We start from the raw sequence: 16177 nt of genomic DNA, 5'->3' as shown, positions 1-16177 counted from the left end.
TGCCTCTCTCTTAAAAAAAAAAAAACATCAGGACTTGAAAACCATCAGGACTTGAAAACCTATTGACCTTGTTTAGACACATATATATATGCAGATAACAGAACCACAAAAGAGCTTCATGGGCACCAAGTCCAACCTTCTCCTGCAGGATCCCTAGCATCCCAGGCAGATAGCTGTCCAGCTTCTTTTGGAAAAACTGCACCTCTCCAGGTAATTGGTTCCATGGCCAACCCTTTTTACTGTCTAGAAGTTCCTTCTAGTGTTCAATCAAAATCCATTCTCCTGTAATGTCAAACCATTAGACCTTGTCCTACCCTTGGATTATATTTCTGGATGACATGTATAGCTTCCTCTCCAGGCAAGGCAACATCTTCATTTCCCTTCAGATTATTCCTTGGGTGCTGAGAAGAAAGCATTCCCGATCTCATTAACATATCATTCCTATCTTCTACTGTTAACATTTTTCAAAACATTTCACAATCATTATTTTTAATCACCCGTCTCCAACAAGCTTACAACATAAAGTTCGTATTGATCCTGTTTTACAGATATGGCATATGCTTGGATAAATAACATGGGCCAAGGAGTTTGAAGGTTTAAATGGAATTTGAAGCTAGGCCTGATCAACCCGAGTACATCAGGAAAAGATATAACAGAAATGACTGAATAAATAATACATTGAGCATTTTTTAAAAAACAATCTAAGGGGTGCTGTACTGTTTTAACTGTATTGTTTTTAAACATTTTTATTTTTAATTGGATTTTATTCTTTTAATGTGTCATGTGTTTTAATACAGAAATAGTTTAATTCTGTTTTAATGCTCACTTTTTGTATGCTTTTAATTTAATTGTTCTTTTAAAGTATGAGCCACTTTGAGTCCCAATTTTGGGAGGGAAATGAAGTGTAAATATAACAACAACAACAACAACAACACAACAACAATAATAATTAAGTGAACATTGTTAGGGTGTTATCTCTTTCTCAAATTCAATTAAGCAGTTCAGGACACTGACACTGTGGCTGCATCTGCACTGCAGAAATAATGCAATTTGACACCATTTTAATTGTCATGGCTCAGTGCTATGGAATACTGAGATTAGTAGTTTGTTGTGTCATAGAACTCTGTGACAGAAAAGGCTAAATACCTCACAAAACTACACATCCCATAATTCCATGGCATTAAGCCCTGGCAGTTAAAGTGGTGTCAAACTGCATTATTTCTGCTGTGTGGCTGCAGCCTGTGATGTTACTGAATTTTGTTTTAAAATGTTGTTGTGTTTATTAGATAAATTAAGGTATGGCTATGTTTGTAATGGATATTGAATGTAATAAGGTAAAATGATTTGTCAGGAGAGAGAAAGAGCATAAAATGCTGGGTGTGACTGGCAATTGGCTGAGTGTTTGAATGGGATTTGTGTGACCATTGGTCAGTTAGGAATATGAGAAAGAATATGAGTTAGAATAAGTTAGTTAGGGTCAGTTGGGATTTAGATGTGTTAAAAAAGTAATTCTTAGCTGTATGTTGTACTTCATTAATTGAATAAATTAATTTTTGCATTATGCATTTGTATGCATTATTAATTCTGAGCAGGTGGCAGCACTCACATTTATTGAGAGCGATGGGATAGGTGGATGGTTCTCACAGGTATCGCTTAAGCATAAAAATAATCTACTAGTTAGATTCTCCAAGGCACTAAACACCTACACTGATCACTAGAGATACCACAGCTATTTCCAAGCAAAAGAGTCAACAGAATACCTGGTTAGAGGCAGTGAGGAGTGATCAGTAACATTTTATGTGCCTATAGTGCAATCAAAGAAGGCAGTACTATCTCTAGTTGCTGCACCCAAACTACAAAGTAGCTGTTTGAATCTTGGAAGAGGCTGGTTGAACAACATAGTATGCAAATATAAACCCACACAACCAGAGATGCCGCACTCCACATCCCTCCCCAAATTCTTGATATACTATATACTCTATATACTTTAATGCATTTAATTTAACACACTTCATGAACTGTGGACCAGGCTGTATACTACTGAATAGAAAACCAAAGTAATACTACATATTATTGTATGCAAATCTCACTCTTGCATACACTCACACTAATAGAGTCCTTACTACATTAAAATGTTGGCATATATTGTGGTAAACTATGCGCTTGCTCCAAAATCACTAGGATGAAATCCAGTTGCCCAGTTGCCCAAATATTCTATGGGTCTGAGATATAGGATGAGAGCAGCACAGTCACATTAGAAGTACTCTATAGTGTTTTTTTTTAAAAAATTACAATATTTAATTGACCTACATAGTGGCATCTTGTTGTGTGCCTTCATGTCATTTCTGATTTATGACAACCCTAAAATGGATCCATTGTGGGATCTTTTGGGGAGGAGAGTATGTGACTCTCCTAAGTTCACCTAGTGAGTTTCCATGGCCAAGCAGGGAATCGGCACTGATCCCCAGAATCTTAGTCCAAGGCTCAAACCACTAGACTACACTGGCTCTCACTTTCTCAAATCAACCATTAGATAAGAATATGATCCAGTTCTGTCACTTATTCAATGAAATGGCCAATTCATCTAAAAAATTCTGGGATGAAGACCTGAGATCAGGAAGCTGGCAACAGATCTGTAGCAATCTACAGTACCTATAGAAAAAGAGTGGAGATTGCCCAGCCCTCCAGATGTGGTCGAAATGAAACTCCCTGCTTTCCTCAGCATTTGCTATGGCTGCTGGGAGTTGGAGTCCAACAACATATGGAACTGCACTTTGCCTCTTCCTGGCAGTACACAGCTGTAAATCCTCAATTTGTGGATATTAAAGCAATTTATTATTATAAATAGCCTCCTCCTCTTTTCAATTGTTTGCTATAACTGAAACAAAAAACAAAAACAAAACATCCAACACTAAGTATTTATGGAATATTATTTTTCCACATTTAACAAAATCTTCGCAGAAAACTACCAGCAGGTACCTACTACTTGTTTGGAAGGTTTACATAAACATAATGCTGTATAAAGATAGATTTATGTATCATTGAAGACAGTTCTACTGGGAGTTTAACCCTTTTATTTCTTGTTTTACACATGATGTGACTGTTTCCAGAAGAAGCAATCCACCCTATTATGTGTCTCAATCAACTATATGGTTAATACATCATATAGTGGCACAATTACCTTTAGATAAGCATGAGTATATATTTTTGAACCAATCTTATTTGTGACAGCAACTTTTTAAAAATTCAAACATACGTCATGAAGAAAATATCAACAGATTACAAAAATGATTTTCCTGGTCTAGGATGATGTGTTGCCCTCTACATATTGGGCTTCATTCCCATCAGCCCCTAGCCAGCATAGCTAGCAGTACAGGGATAATTGGCTTTGAAGTTTAAATCTTAAGGGTCACATTGACTATCCCCACCAACTGGAAAAGTGCCAAATCCAAAGTTTTTTAAAAAACACCCCAAATCAAAAGTAATTAGTGCATTTCCCCCATTAATCAGAGATCATAGTTACGCTTTTCATGTTCAGTGAGGATTGGGAAGCTCATTTATTCATGTTTTATGGCTTTGTTTCAGACATATTTATACCTTTCTTATTATTTGCAGTAGCCTATGACTGTAAACACCACACAAACATTGCACAGTTAGATGCTTGACCCTGCAAGCACAACAGTTTGGGAGTTAAGTCCTATGAACTCAGTGGAATATATTTATGAGTAAAACACATAGGGTCATGCTCCATATCTCACAACACAAACAGGAGCCTTGCATTACCATCCCATGCATGCTTACCCCACTGAATTTGAAGAGGTCTACTTACAAGTATGTCTATTTTGAATTGTTGCCTCTGTGCCTAAACATATGGAGACTATTTTGTCAAGTGAGAAGAACAGATGCCATTTTTATCCTTAAAATAGATGAACTAGAATCTATATAGTTAAGATGACATATTGTCATGGATGGATAGTGCTGTTAAAAGAGACAAGCAAGCTCAGAAATAACCTTTAATAGGGCAGCTACTTTAGCTGGAAAGTCTACCACCCCATCTAGCAATCACATCTCTTTCCACTTGTACATCATCTAAATCATTTTGGATATTCTTGATCTTGCTAAAGAAAGAACTTTATTAAGAGCCAATGGGAGGGCACATGCTGGCTCTTCTAGAGGTCAGTGAATTACAAATCCTTTAAGTACAACTCCCAGCTTGGCAAATGATACTTCAACATCCCAGCCCCAGCATCAGAACCTTTGCACATAAAATGTGTTTTTCCCCTTGAATGAGCAGAAGACACACATAAAAACCATAGAAATGTAAACTATGTGGCTGCCAAACATGACACACAGCAAATGGTGTCCACTCTAACATCTCTACTATATCTCAATCTAAAAATGTAGTTAACTTTACATTTCAGAGGTATTTAATACCACTGACTTTAAAGGTCCCTGGAACATCTGAACATGTGCTCAGGTCCTTTTCAAAAAATAATAATCAAGTTATCAACAGCTACATCTTTTGCTACCCTGTGTCCTGTGGACCCACACCCAGTAAGTGGACACAAGACCTTATACCAGAGCTCCATAAGTGAAGTAAATCCATGGACTTTACTACCAGGCAAATGTACAGATTCATCTCAGTCACTAGACTTCAAAGAGCTTACTTCTGCGTAAACTTTTATTCTAAAAATTATCCTCTTTTTATCAGGCCTCACAGCCTGGTAAGGATTATACCATAATTCTACAACTGTAACTGAGCGGCAACTTCCCAATGGATCTCAATAAGAGCATTTTCTTGAAAAATAATCCCACTTACTAAGGGCTGATTACTACTTTGCATAAAAGGAGATTTTAGATAAAATCACTCAAAAACAGTTAGAAATAATCAGTGAGAAATTATTCATTCCTCATCACTTACATGAAATAAATACCTTTCTTTATTTCTAAGTAACCTTTAAGTATGTTTATCTATTTAACACCAAGTCCATTTTAATATTGGACTCACTTCTAAATAATAATGCATAGGGATTCACTACCCTTTCAGGGAAGAATGCAATCCATTGGCTGGTCTGATTTATTAATCTCATCCACTCCCTTGACATAAATATAGATAGTAGGATGCTGTACACATGCTGGTCATCTGTTCTTTGCTACAGAATTTCACACAGAAATTGTATTAGTTTGGGAAACTGTCTTACTAGATCCCAGATGGGTTATAGGTGTGCTGAAATACTGTTAGCATGGTAACATAATTTTTTACAAACTGTTCAGATGTGTGTGCGTGTGTGTGTACACAGACACTGAAACACTTTTGTGTATATAGTGGTACACTCAGCATACTGTAAAAAGCATCTTCACCTCTCCCTGTTACCTTAGAAAAGGCCAAATCAATGTGCAGAAATCTTGAATGTGTCAATATTTCTGTAACCCTTGCTACAGGTGAAAATTCTGCAGCTTCGGCAAACCCCTCTCCCCATTCACAAACAAACACACACACACAAAGAGAGTGTATACAGGAATGCACAGAAAGACTAGTAATCCCAGTGGCTCAGTCCTTTGCTTCCTTCCTCCCCCTGAAGTGTTAAGAGAGAAATACAATGTCAACACCAGCTCCTCCCTGCTGATGGAACTGGCACTGAGTGCATTTTGCTTTCTGGCTAGAAGCCCTCATAAAACCGTTACAAACACAAAAAAAGCAAGAAAGGGAAGGAAAGATAATGCATTCTGTCAATATTCCAACCCTTCATTTGGGACACATCAGGTTATTTTCTTCCTCGGCCATTTGCCTTTCAAACATTACACTGTTAACCTTCCAGAAGGATAAGAAAACGCAGCCTTTTCTTCCCCAAAAAAATTCAAACGAAGAATTATCAGCATTCCTTTCTTAGGCACTATATTCCAAACAGAGCCAGAGGAAAAAAACGGATAGGAAAAGGAAACACGTCAAATCATATTGGAAATGTGTGTGGCATCTGGGCACATACGTCCAGAGGCAGCAACAAATGAAAAGCATCTGAAATACACATACTGTATAAAACCCCATACCTAGAGAGGGTGGTTTTGCCTTTTTCATTTTGCATTATCTATCATGGAGGAGGGGAGTTCAGAGAACAATCCTAGGAAAATGGCACCATGCCTTCTGTAAAGGAGGAACTTCCTAGAGCATCAGAATGGACCAAAGAGTAAATGCACCATTTTCATTTCAAGAGAGAAAAGGAAATGTCAGCCATTTAAGAAAAAATACCTCAATGACCCTTTTTACAAAAATAAATCAACTGATAAAAAACCACAAATCGGGCACTGATTATCGCTCTGAAACTAGATTAGGTCAGAAACCTCATGCGCGGGCATTGTTACTATGTCCCTGGATGCATTCAAACAGCAGTGAAATTATACGGTTAAAGTAGGGGTTAAAGTAGGGCGATGTGTTTTTGTTTTCCTCCATTTCTTTCAGGAAGACCGTACAGTATTTTCTTGGCAGGATGAGAGCCCTTGTAAGCCCAGCCCTAAAGATTTTTCCATCCTCAGTAATAAAACGTGCAACGGCTGGAGCAACCCATCTCCTGCCAAAAGGGTGGATGGGCGAAAAGGCCCCTTCTTCTTCTTCTTCTATCTCTCCTCTCCAAAGCAAGAAAAGAAGGAGGAGACAGAGATTTATCACCAGCTGAACACATCCTATACATTTCTGCACAGCCAAAAGGTACTGAGAGGAGAAGACAACAGGCGCCATCAAGAATCAATGTGCACTCTCCTCCTCCTCCTCCTCTTCTGCCAAATGACATTCATAATAAGCACTTCCCTCAGAAACTTAAAAAAAAATACCAGGAGGAATCATATGCAGCGTTTTGCTCCCACACACATTCACACATACACCATTTTCTGGGCAGAGGTCTCCAAGGAGAAAGAGGGAGATAGAGGGAAGGAGGTAAAAAGGGGGAGGCATCTCCACCAGGAATTCACACACACACACACCATTATTTTTAGCTGTGTGCATGTGTCTCTCTTTCTCTCTCACATATACACACACTGGGAGAATGTGACACCCCCAGGAAACAATTGCCACATGCCACATCCCCATGCCAAGGGAAGGGATGGTAGGGTGGGGATGTTGAGAGGTTTTACACACACACACACCAGTTTTGGTTGTCTCTCTCTCTCTCTCTCACACACACACACACACACACGCACACGCACACGCACACACACACACGGAGAATCTAACACCCTTAGGAAACAATTGCCACATGCCACATCTTCATGGAAAGAGAAGGAATGGTGAGAGGTTACTTACACACACACACATACATCCTGGAAGAATCTGACACACAGACACACACACACACATAGTGGTGGTGGGGAACTACCACATGCCACATCCCCATGCAAAGGGAAGGGATGGCAGGGAGGGGGTGGTGAGAGGTTACACACACACAGCTTTGGCTTTCTCTCTAACACACACACACACACACCAGGAGAATCTGATACCACTAGGAAACAATTGCCACATGCCACATCTTCATGAAAAGGGAAAGGATGGCAAGAGGTTACTCTCTCTCTCACACACACACACACACGGAGAACCTGGCATCCCCATGAAACAACTGCCCCATCCCTCTAAAGGAGACAGGATGGAGTGTGGCTCTGACTCTCCTCAGGAAATAATGGCTACAACCCACATCCCCATGCAAAGGGAAGAGAGAGGGAGAGATTATTCCCACATACATACACAGAGAAAATCTGACACCCCCATGAAACAACTGCCACATGCCACATCCCTATACAATGAGATGGGATGGTGTGTGGTTCTGACACCCCCTAGGAAATAAGGGCCACATGCCAAGGAAGGGGGTGGCAGGGAGGGGGTGGTGAGAGGTTAGACACACACACACAAACCATTATGTCTCCTTCTCTGTCTCACACACAGACAAAATCTGACACCCCCATGAAAGAACGCCACATCCCTATCAATGAAGTAAGATGGTGTGTGGTTCCGACACCCCCTAGGAAACCACTGCCACATCCCCCGTCCCCATGCAAGGCGAAGGGATGGTGAGATGTTCTGCACACACATGGAGGAGGCACACACCGCTTTTGCCTCCCTCCCCTCCCTCTCCCTCACACACACTCTCTGGGAAAATCTGACGCCCCACGAAAGAAGGGCCCCAGCCCCCCTCCCTAGGCAAAGGGAAGGCAGGCTGAGAGAGAGAGACTGAGAGAGAGAGAAGCCCCCCCGGGACCCTGCGCAAAGAGAGAGGCTGGAAACCAGTGGCCCATGCCCAGGCCAAGGGAGGGCCCCTGCAGAGGGGACAAGGCAGCCCTCCCTTCTCCCTCAGCCCTGCTTCCTTCCCTCCTTCCCTGCAGGGGCGCCCAGGGAGGCCCTGCTTCTAGCCTTACCTTCGGAGAGCTCCAGCTCCAGCTCGGCCAGGCGGGCCCTCACCTCCAGCGGCAGCGAGAGGCTCTCCAGGCTCCGGTCCGCCATGCTCGCCCTGCCTCTCTCCCTCTCCCTCTCCCTCTCTCCGGGCCGGCCTTGGGCTGCCTAGTCCTCCGCCGCCTCCTCCTCCTCCGGGGCTCTCTCTCGCGCTCTTTGTTCGCCAAAAGGAGGAGGAAGAAGCAGCAGCAGCAGCAGCAGCAAGAGGAGGCTCCAGCCAGGGATGGAGAGAGAGAGAGAGAGAGACCCGGAGAGTAGGGTCTCCTCCTCCTCCTCCTCCTCCTTTGGCTCAGAGGAAGAGCAGCCCCACAAGGTCCAAGAGGGAAAGGATGGCAAGCAAATGTCCCTCTCTCTTTCTCTTTCCTTCCTTCCTTCCTTCTCCTCCTCCCTGGTTTGCAGCTCCTCTTTCTCAAGGCAGCCCCGCCATCATCGTCAGGGAGGAGGGTGGCTGCTCCTGCTTGGCTCTCGCCTCCTCCTCCTCCTCTTCTCCCTTCTCTCCTTCGGGTTTTCAAGGCAGCCTCGCCATAAGAAGCAGAAGAAGCAGAATAGTGGGGATGCTGAGGAGGGTGGCTGCCCCTGCTGGGATTTTGCCTCTCCTTCTCCTTTCAATGCAGCCCTGCCATAATAAGGAGAGAGGGGCTGGGGCTGAGGAGGAGGGCTGCTGCTGCTGCTGCTGCTGCTATCTTCTCTCCTCCTCCTCCTCCTCCTCCTCCTCTTTCTCCTTCTTCCCTTCCTCCTGTTTTCAATGCAGCCCTGCCATAATAAGAATCATCATAATAATGGTGGTGATGGTGAGGAGGAGGAGGGCTGCTGCTGCTGCTGCTATTGCTATCTTCTCTCCTCCTTCTCTTCCTCTTCTTCCTCTTCCTCCTGTATAATAATAATCGTAATAATAATAATACTAAGGAGGATGGCTGCTGCTCTGGCTGCTCCTGCTGTTATTCCTCCTCTTTCTCCTTCTTCTCTTCCTCGTTTTCAATGCAGCCCTGCCATAATCGTAATAATTCTGGTGGCGGCTGGGAAGAGGATGGCTGCTGCTGCTGCTGCTGCTGCTGCTGCTGTTATTGCTTCCCCCTCTCTTTCTCTTCCTTCTCTTTCTCCTTCTTCTCTTCCTCCTCCTCTTTCTCTGTCTCCTTCTTCTTCTCCTTCTCCCTCCTCCTTTTTCTCCTGGCAAGCCTTTCGCATGGGCCCAATGCACAATCCAAAAAAAAGAAAGAAAGAAAGAAAGAAAAAGGGGAGGGGAAGGAAGGCAAAGGAAGGGGGGAACAACCCCCGACTGGACTGACTCACACCCGAGTCTCTCTGGCTGCTGCCTCTGGCGCGCGCTCCCGCCCAGCCCTCCCTGGCTGCAGCGCGCGCGCCCGAGAGGGAAGCTGCTCTGGCTTTGGCTTTGGCTGCTGCTGCTGCTGGGGATTGGGGTGGTCCTAAGCAGAGGCCCTAAGGGCAAAGGAGGTCAAGGGATCCCCAAAATGGAGCACCTCCCTGGAAAGAAATGGAGGACCTGACCAAAGAGCAATGCATGCTTCTTCATCATGCTCCAAATAGACCAAGTGAGCAGGGGATGTCCCAAGGGCAAAGGAGGGCAAGGTACCCCAAAATGGAGGAGGTTCCAGAAAGAAATGGAGGACTTGTCCAAATCAAAACTCAAAACATGAAAATTAATATCAATACATGTTTCTTAATCATACTTGAAATGAACAGGGGGACCAGATGTCCAAAGCACAAAAAAGGACAAGGCAACACAAAATGTAGGACCTTCCAGGAAAAAATGTAGATCAATACATGCTTCTTTGTCATGCTCCAAGAGGACAGAGGGATCAGTCGCTGTCCTAAGGGCAAAAGAGGATAAGAACCCACAAAATGTAGGACCTTTCAGGAACATGTAGGATCAAGTCTCAAAGGACACTCATATAAAGATGAATACATGCTTCTTTGTCATGCTTGAAATGGTCAAGGGGACCAGATGTCATAACTAGAAAGGAAGACAAGGCACTGTAAAGCATAGGACCTTCAAGAAAAATGTAGAACATGGCCAAATAAAAGCAAAAAACATTCATATAAAGATAAATGCATGCTTCTTCGTCATGCTCCAAATGGGGGACACTTTGGAATTCCTCCTGGACAGGAGGTTGAAATGGAGGACATATCCTGGAAAAGAAGGCCCTCTGGTCACTCTGTATAAATATACATTCATGCTTCTTAGTCATGCGTAGTCAAATTTTTTTTTCCCTTTTGCACTGTAAAGCCAGGATAAACAGTTGTGCACTATTTCTCAGCCCTCACATGCATAAACCTATAATAAATAAATAAAACGTATTATTTTATGAGCATTGAGTGGCCTATCCCTGTTTCCTCATCTCTACTTTACTGCAGGCCAGCCAGATGGTTTTTCGGTGTGTGTTTTTTTAATGTTATATTTACAGAAAGCAGAACATGCTGCGACAGAACTATCATTGCTTGCATTATCCATTCAGCCCGAGGTGTATACTACTCTCAGGTCAGTGTTTACCATTAACAGATGCAAATTGTAAAAAGAATTAAATAAATAATTTATTAAAAATTAAAAACAGGTCTGATCAAAAGTAGCAGTGGGATGAAAGATAAAAGATGTGTGTGAGCCACTGTGGTGCAGTGGTTTGAGTGTTGGACTACAGCTCTGAAGGCCAGGGTTTGAATGCCCATTCAGCCATGGAAATCCACTTGGTGACCTTGGGCAAGTCACAGGCTCTCAGCCTCAGAAGAAAGCAAAGACAGACTCCTCACTGAGCCATCTTGTAAACCCTGTGATAGTTTCACCTTAGGGTCACCATAAGTTAGAAACCACTTGAAGGCACACAACAAAAGAGGCATGCACACCATGGAAAGCAAAGTCTCTTGTGAACTAATTCAAACATCTGTTTAAAAAGCAAAGCTATAGTACTGTCTCCACCCTGATATACACAGTACTATGAACTAAGCTGTGAACTGGAGAAAAACCCTGCAAAACCTGTTTGACCAGATGACACACATGGGCAATATTAATGTGTACAGCTCCTTTCTTCTTTTTATAGAGCCATGCACCAGAGCTCCACCAGGTGTCCTGGATACTCTGTAATTAAGAGCAGAACTGGGAAATGTTACTCTTTTTTTAGATTGCAACTCCCAGAATCCTCCAGCCAACACAGTCCATGGACATCCAGGCAGGGGGATTCTGGGAAGTATTGTTTAACAAAGGAACTTGTCTATGTTCTGCCCTGCACTATGGTGTAGCCATAACACCTAAAAGCAGGGCAAACATGTAACATAACTTCATTTTTCTTTTAGCTCTACATTTATTCATTCTGTGTACTGCCTGTCACAAAGGCATATCACCAGGTGCAAAATGGGACATGAAAGACACAGGAAGACTCCAGTCTGTAGCATGTGGATCAGACAAATACCTGGGAATATATTGGAAAGGCAGGGACACTGCCTACAGGTGTGTAATAGCTGCTCATGGTATAATTTTCAGCCATGTAAATCTAACTTAGAATGCTGACTTTACACGTTGTCAAAAAAAAGAGGTCGTGCATCACCAAGAAGAGAACAAAACAGGCTGTTATCTCTCCATAAAAGTTTCATATGCTAATTTGTGTGCATAGACACAGATTTTTAAATTTAATTCTAATTTAAATACCTTGGATCAAATGATAAGAAAGGCAACTGCAGCCAAGAAATCAGAAGACTAGGAATGGAAAAGGCAGCTATGAAAGAACTAGACAAGATCCTAAAGAGAAAAGATACACACCTGTAAGCAGCTATTACACACCCTGAGGCAGGGAATAAAACCTGTTTTGGACTGGATTTTCATGGTGGTATGAAATGGGTTAGGTTTATCCACATCAGACATTTATATTCTAGCCCCATCAAGTTCAAAATGTCTAGTGAAAAGTACAAATATGCAATTCTATGGTCAGTGTCTGTTGGACATTGACCACAGTTGCACTGGAGGACCTAAGGATTCCTAGAGAGGTGTCCTCTCAGGTTAAAACATGGTGTGTGTTTTTTATTTGCGATTTTTCCATATTCATAGGGGTCTTGTGCCCCTAACCCTAGCGAATATGGAGGAACAAGTGCATACACATTTTACGCAAATCTGAACTGGTTTTCTTCCCCCACTGATACTGAAGTGGCCACCCTAGTATTAATTGTTTGATGTTCATTCTGGATTTATTTATCATTGCTTTTCTTTCTGTAACCATGACTATACAGTTTGATGCTATAAAAAGAGATTCTGCTTGTAGAAATTCAGCCAACCAGCACCTATAGGATAAGATATAAGCTTAGATGTGATCCAGAATATCTGGGAAATACATCTCCTTCTCTGTCTTCAGAAGGAGCAAACACAATACAATGCAATGTAAATGCAAGTAATGTCCCTTTACGTAATTCCTGGATTACAATTTAAAGATTCTTCGCTCTTAACATTCCTTATCTTCAAAGGGCTTTGCACACTTAATTAGTCTTTACACCACTCTGAAAACTATTATTACATTCATGGGCAAAAGGTGGTTACAACGAGGTTTTGATGTCTTTTTCAAGGCTCCAAAGCAAGCCCAATGTTAAGTGTGGTACAATGTTGTCTCCAGCATCTAGAAGCAGCAGCTGCCTAAAAGGGAAAACATGGCAGGTCCAACCAATTGAAATCAAAAACCTATCATTATTTACGGAAAGCTTTCAATCAAAGTATGGCAACACCTTTGAAACTGATCAGTTTTTATTTTAGCATGATCTCTTGTGGATATAAACCTACTTCCTCAGATGCAGTATCAAGTGATATTAAGGCCTCAGGTATTTATACAGTTGTGGAAATGTGATAAATTTAGGGCCAGGAACATGATATGCATCTTTTTAGACCCAATTACATTTTGTCCCATTCCCACAACTGTTTAAATATGCTTTATGAAGGTGCACAGAATCCAAAGCCAGTAAAGATATTTTGGCACCTAAGACGGAGGGGAAAAATATTGCACAAGAACCTGTTCCTGCTCACTAGGAGTGAAAGTACAACAATAAATATCTAATAATTTGCTTTCACTTCCACACATCAGGCTTTACTCTGAGCCCTTCACACTACAAAGTTATGGCACACTGATTCTACTTTATCTGTCCCTACATGATCCTATGGAACTCCAGGGTTTGCAGTTTAGGGAGGCATATTCCAAATTTTCAGCTCGAGAGCTCCAGTGTCTTATTAAGCTACAAACCCCAGGATTCAAGAGGATGTTACCATGGATGTTACAGTGGAATAAAAGCACTATAAGTAGTGCAAAAGGACTCTATGGCTGCTACCACACTGCAGAATTAATGCAGTTTGGCACCATTGCTACATCTCCATCCTATAGAATTCTAGGATTTGTAGTTTGTTATGGCACAAGAGCTCTCTGACAGAGGCTAAATATCTCACAAAACTACAAATCTCAGAATTCCAAAGCATTGAGCCATGGCAGTGGATCTGGTGTCAAACTTAATTAATTCTGTAGCGTAGATGCAAGTTCACAGTGTTTCACCATCATTGCCACCTGGCAATGTTGTCTCCAGTGCACTGCAGTACTTAGATGCTCTGGGTCCTTGTGGGAAATTTAAAATGTTGGCAATTTTTCTGATCCACCTGTTTTGTGTACCAGCAATAAGCCCTGCTAAGGTGCTTTGTTGTTGTTGTTGCTACCTGCCTTGAGTCGATCCCAACCCATGGCGACCCCATGGATGAGACACATCCAAGACTCCCTGACCTCCGCTGCTCTGCTTAGTTCCTGTAAATTCATACCCTTGATCTCTTTAATAGAGTCCATCCATCTAGTATGCAGCCTTCCTCTTCTTCTGCTTCCCTCCACCTTTTCTAACATTGTCTTTTCCAGTGAGCCCTGCCTTCTCATGATGTGGCCAAAGTACAACAGCCACAGTCTAATCATCTTGGCTTCCAGGAAGATTTCTGGCATGATCTGCTCTGTGACCCATTTGTTTGTCTTTTTGGCTGTCCACGGTATCCTCAGCATTCATCTCTACACAATAGCTCCACAATAGCTAAAGTGCTATTTGTCCTATAATGCATCTTCAGGCTGTTGTATTATAGGTGCCCTTATCTGATTATTGGCCATAGGTAGAGGGATATACTGGAGTCAGGACTTAGAGAGTTGAGATCCATTTTTTTTTTTTTTACTATATTAGTCCCATCTCCATCAGGGCTAGCCTGAAGAAAGAGGCTCCTCCCTCCTTAACTGTCATCTTCCGGCCTCCTATCCCCCTCCAGCTATGTTCTGACTGTGTGGGGGAGAGGCTTGCATACCCTAATGAAGTTGTGAGCTATGGTGGCGGTGGTATAATAGTCACCAGCAGGGCCTTCCATGCCAGACAGGTCACAACTGAAGGGTCCGAACAAGAGCGCCAAAGGGCAGGATGGGCTCTCTAGCCTTATGGCAACCATCCTAGGAGAAGGAAAACTCTAATGCCAAACCCGGGCAGATGGTGCTCATCTAACCCTGTAAGGTCAACTATCTAAGAGAAGGAAACTCTAATCAAACCTACGACCCGAGGACCTTGCTGCCACTGTCCATGCTTGTCAAGGCCTCAGCAGTCGAACCTCTGGTTTAAAGGGTGAGGCCAGTTCGGTGCATGCTGCGCTCCACCAGAAAAATCCATTGCACAAGCTCGAAGGATACATCCAACGTCATCAACACGCTTGTAGAAAGCATGGATGAGTTCTTCCTGAATCTTCATTCACGAAGTAAAGCCAAGAAGAAGGAAGAATTAGAAGATTAGTAGTAACAACAATGACATCACCTCCTCCTGCACATGTTGGAGTCTCTCTGCTCCCTCTGAGTTTCACTGCAATCCCTCATTATAAACAGGAGGAAACAATGGTCCCCTCCCTTGCAGCAACAATATATTGTTCTGATCTATTCCTGTTGTAAGGCAATTATTTTGCAGGTGGCTTGGTATTGAATCTGCAGTTAAGACCATTTACCAAAATCTGTTTCTGGTGTATTGGAAACTCCTAGAACTGATTTTTTTACTTCAAAAGAAAACATCTTTCCCTGATCTTAGGAAAAGAAATTCACTTTCTGGACTCTCTTTGGGAGCATGGCATGGTGATTGTCACAGCAAGCATTTGGACAGCAAAATGTTACCACTGAACCACTTACAGGGCCCATTCATATGACACGTTTATGATGATGATGATTCTTCTTCTTCTTCTTCTTCTTCTTCTTCTTCTTCTTCTTCTTCTTCACATAGAAAGCCAAATTTATGGGGTATGACGAGGTTTAAAAATAATTAATGATCATTATTATATATGATAATAATAATAATAATAATTATATATTAATAATATATTCTCTGAGAATGATTGTTAATTTACCTGGAACATATTCCCGCAGTGTGGCCATTTGTGGGAGGGGAAAAGGGATATATATATATATATATATATATATATGAATGATGGATCATATAATTTGTATTATGTACTTTGTTGTTGTTCTTGTGTGCCTTCAAGTCACTTCCAAATTATGGTGACCCTGAAATGAACCTATCAAGGGCTTTTCTGGGCAAGGTTTGTTCAGAGGCAGGTTGCCATTGCCATCCTCTGAGGCTGAGAGAGTGTGACTTGCCCAAGGTCACCCAGTGCATTTACATGGGCAAGCCATGATTCGTACCTGGTCTCCAGAGTCAACACTCAAACCACTATGCCATGCTGGCTCTTACTATGCACTATGTAAATAAATAAATAAA

The 16177-nt window shown here is 42.2% G+C and overlaps 1 protein-coding gene across 4 annotated transcripts in view; it reads right to left on the bottom strand.

The window, feature by feature from the left end:
- DIP2C (DIP2 acetate--CoA ligase C (putative)) overlaps window positions 1-9722 on the bottom strand; it is a 330762-nt gene extending 321040 nt beyond the window's left edge. For all 4 annotated transcript variants that reach the window (XM_089533524.1, XM_089533526.1, XM_089533527.1 and 1 more), the window contains exon 1: window positions 8398-9722. In XM_089533524.1, the coding sequence (XP_089389650.1) occupies window positions 8398-8482 (85 nt within the window). In that variant the 5' untranslated portion in view covers window positions 8483-9722. The remainder of the gene's footprint in view (window positions 1-8397) is intronic.
- Between the last annotated feature and the right edge of the window lie 6455 nt (window positions 9723-16177).

This window comes from Sceloporus occidentalis, unplaced genomic scaffold, assembly GCF_023333645.1.
Source record: "Sceloporus occidentalis isolate IW3139 unplaced genomic scaffold, rSceOcc1.0.p SCAF_7, whole genome shotgun sequence".
NCBI classification, from domain to species: Eukaryota; Metazoa; Chordata; class Lepidosauria; order Squamata; family Phrynosomatidae; genus Sceloporus; species Sceloporus occidentalis.
This window is presented reverse-complemented; position numbering and strand designations above follow the sequence as displayed.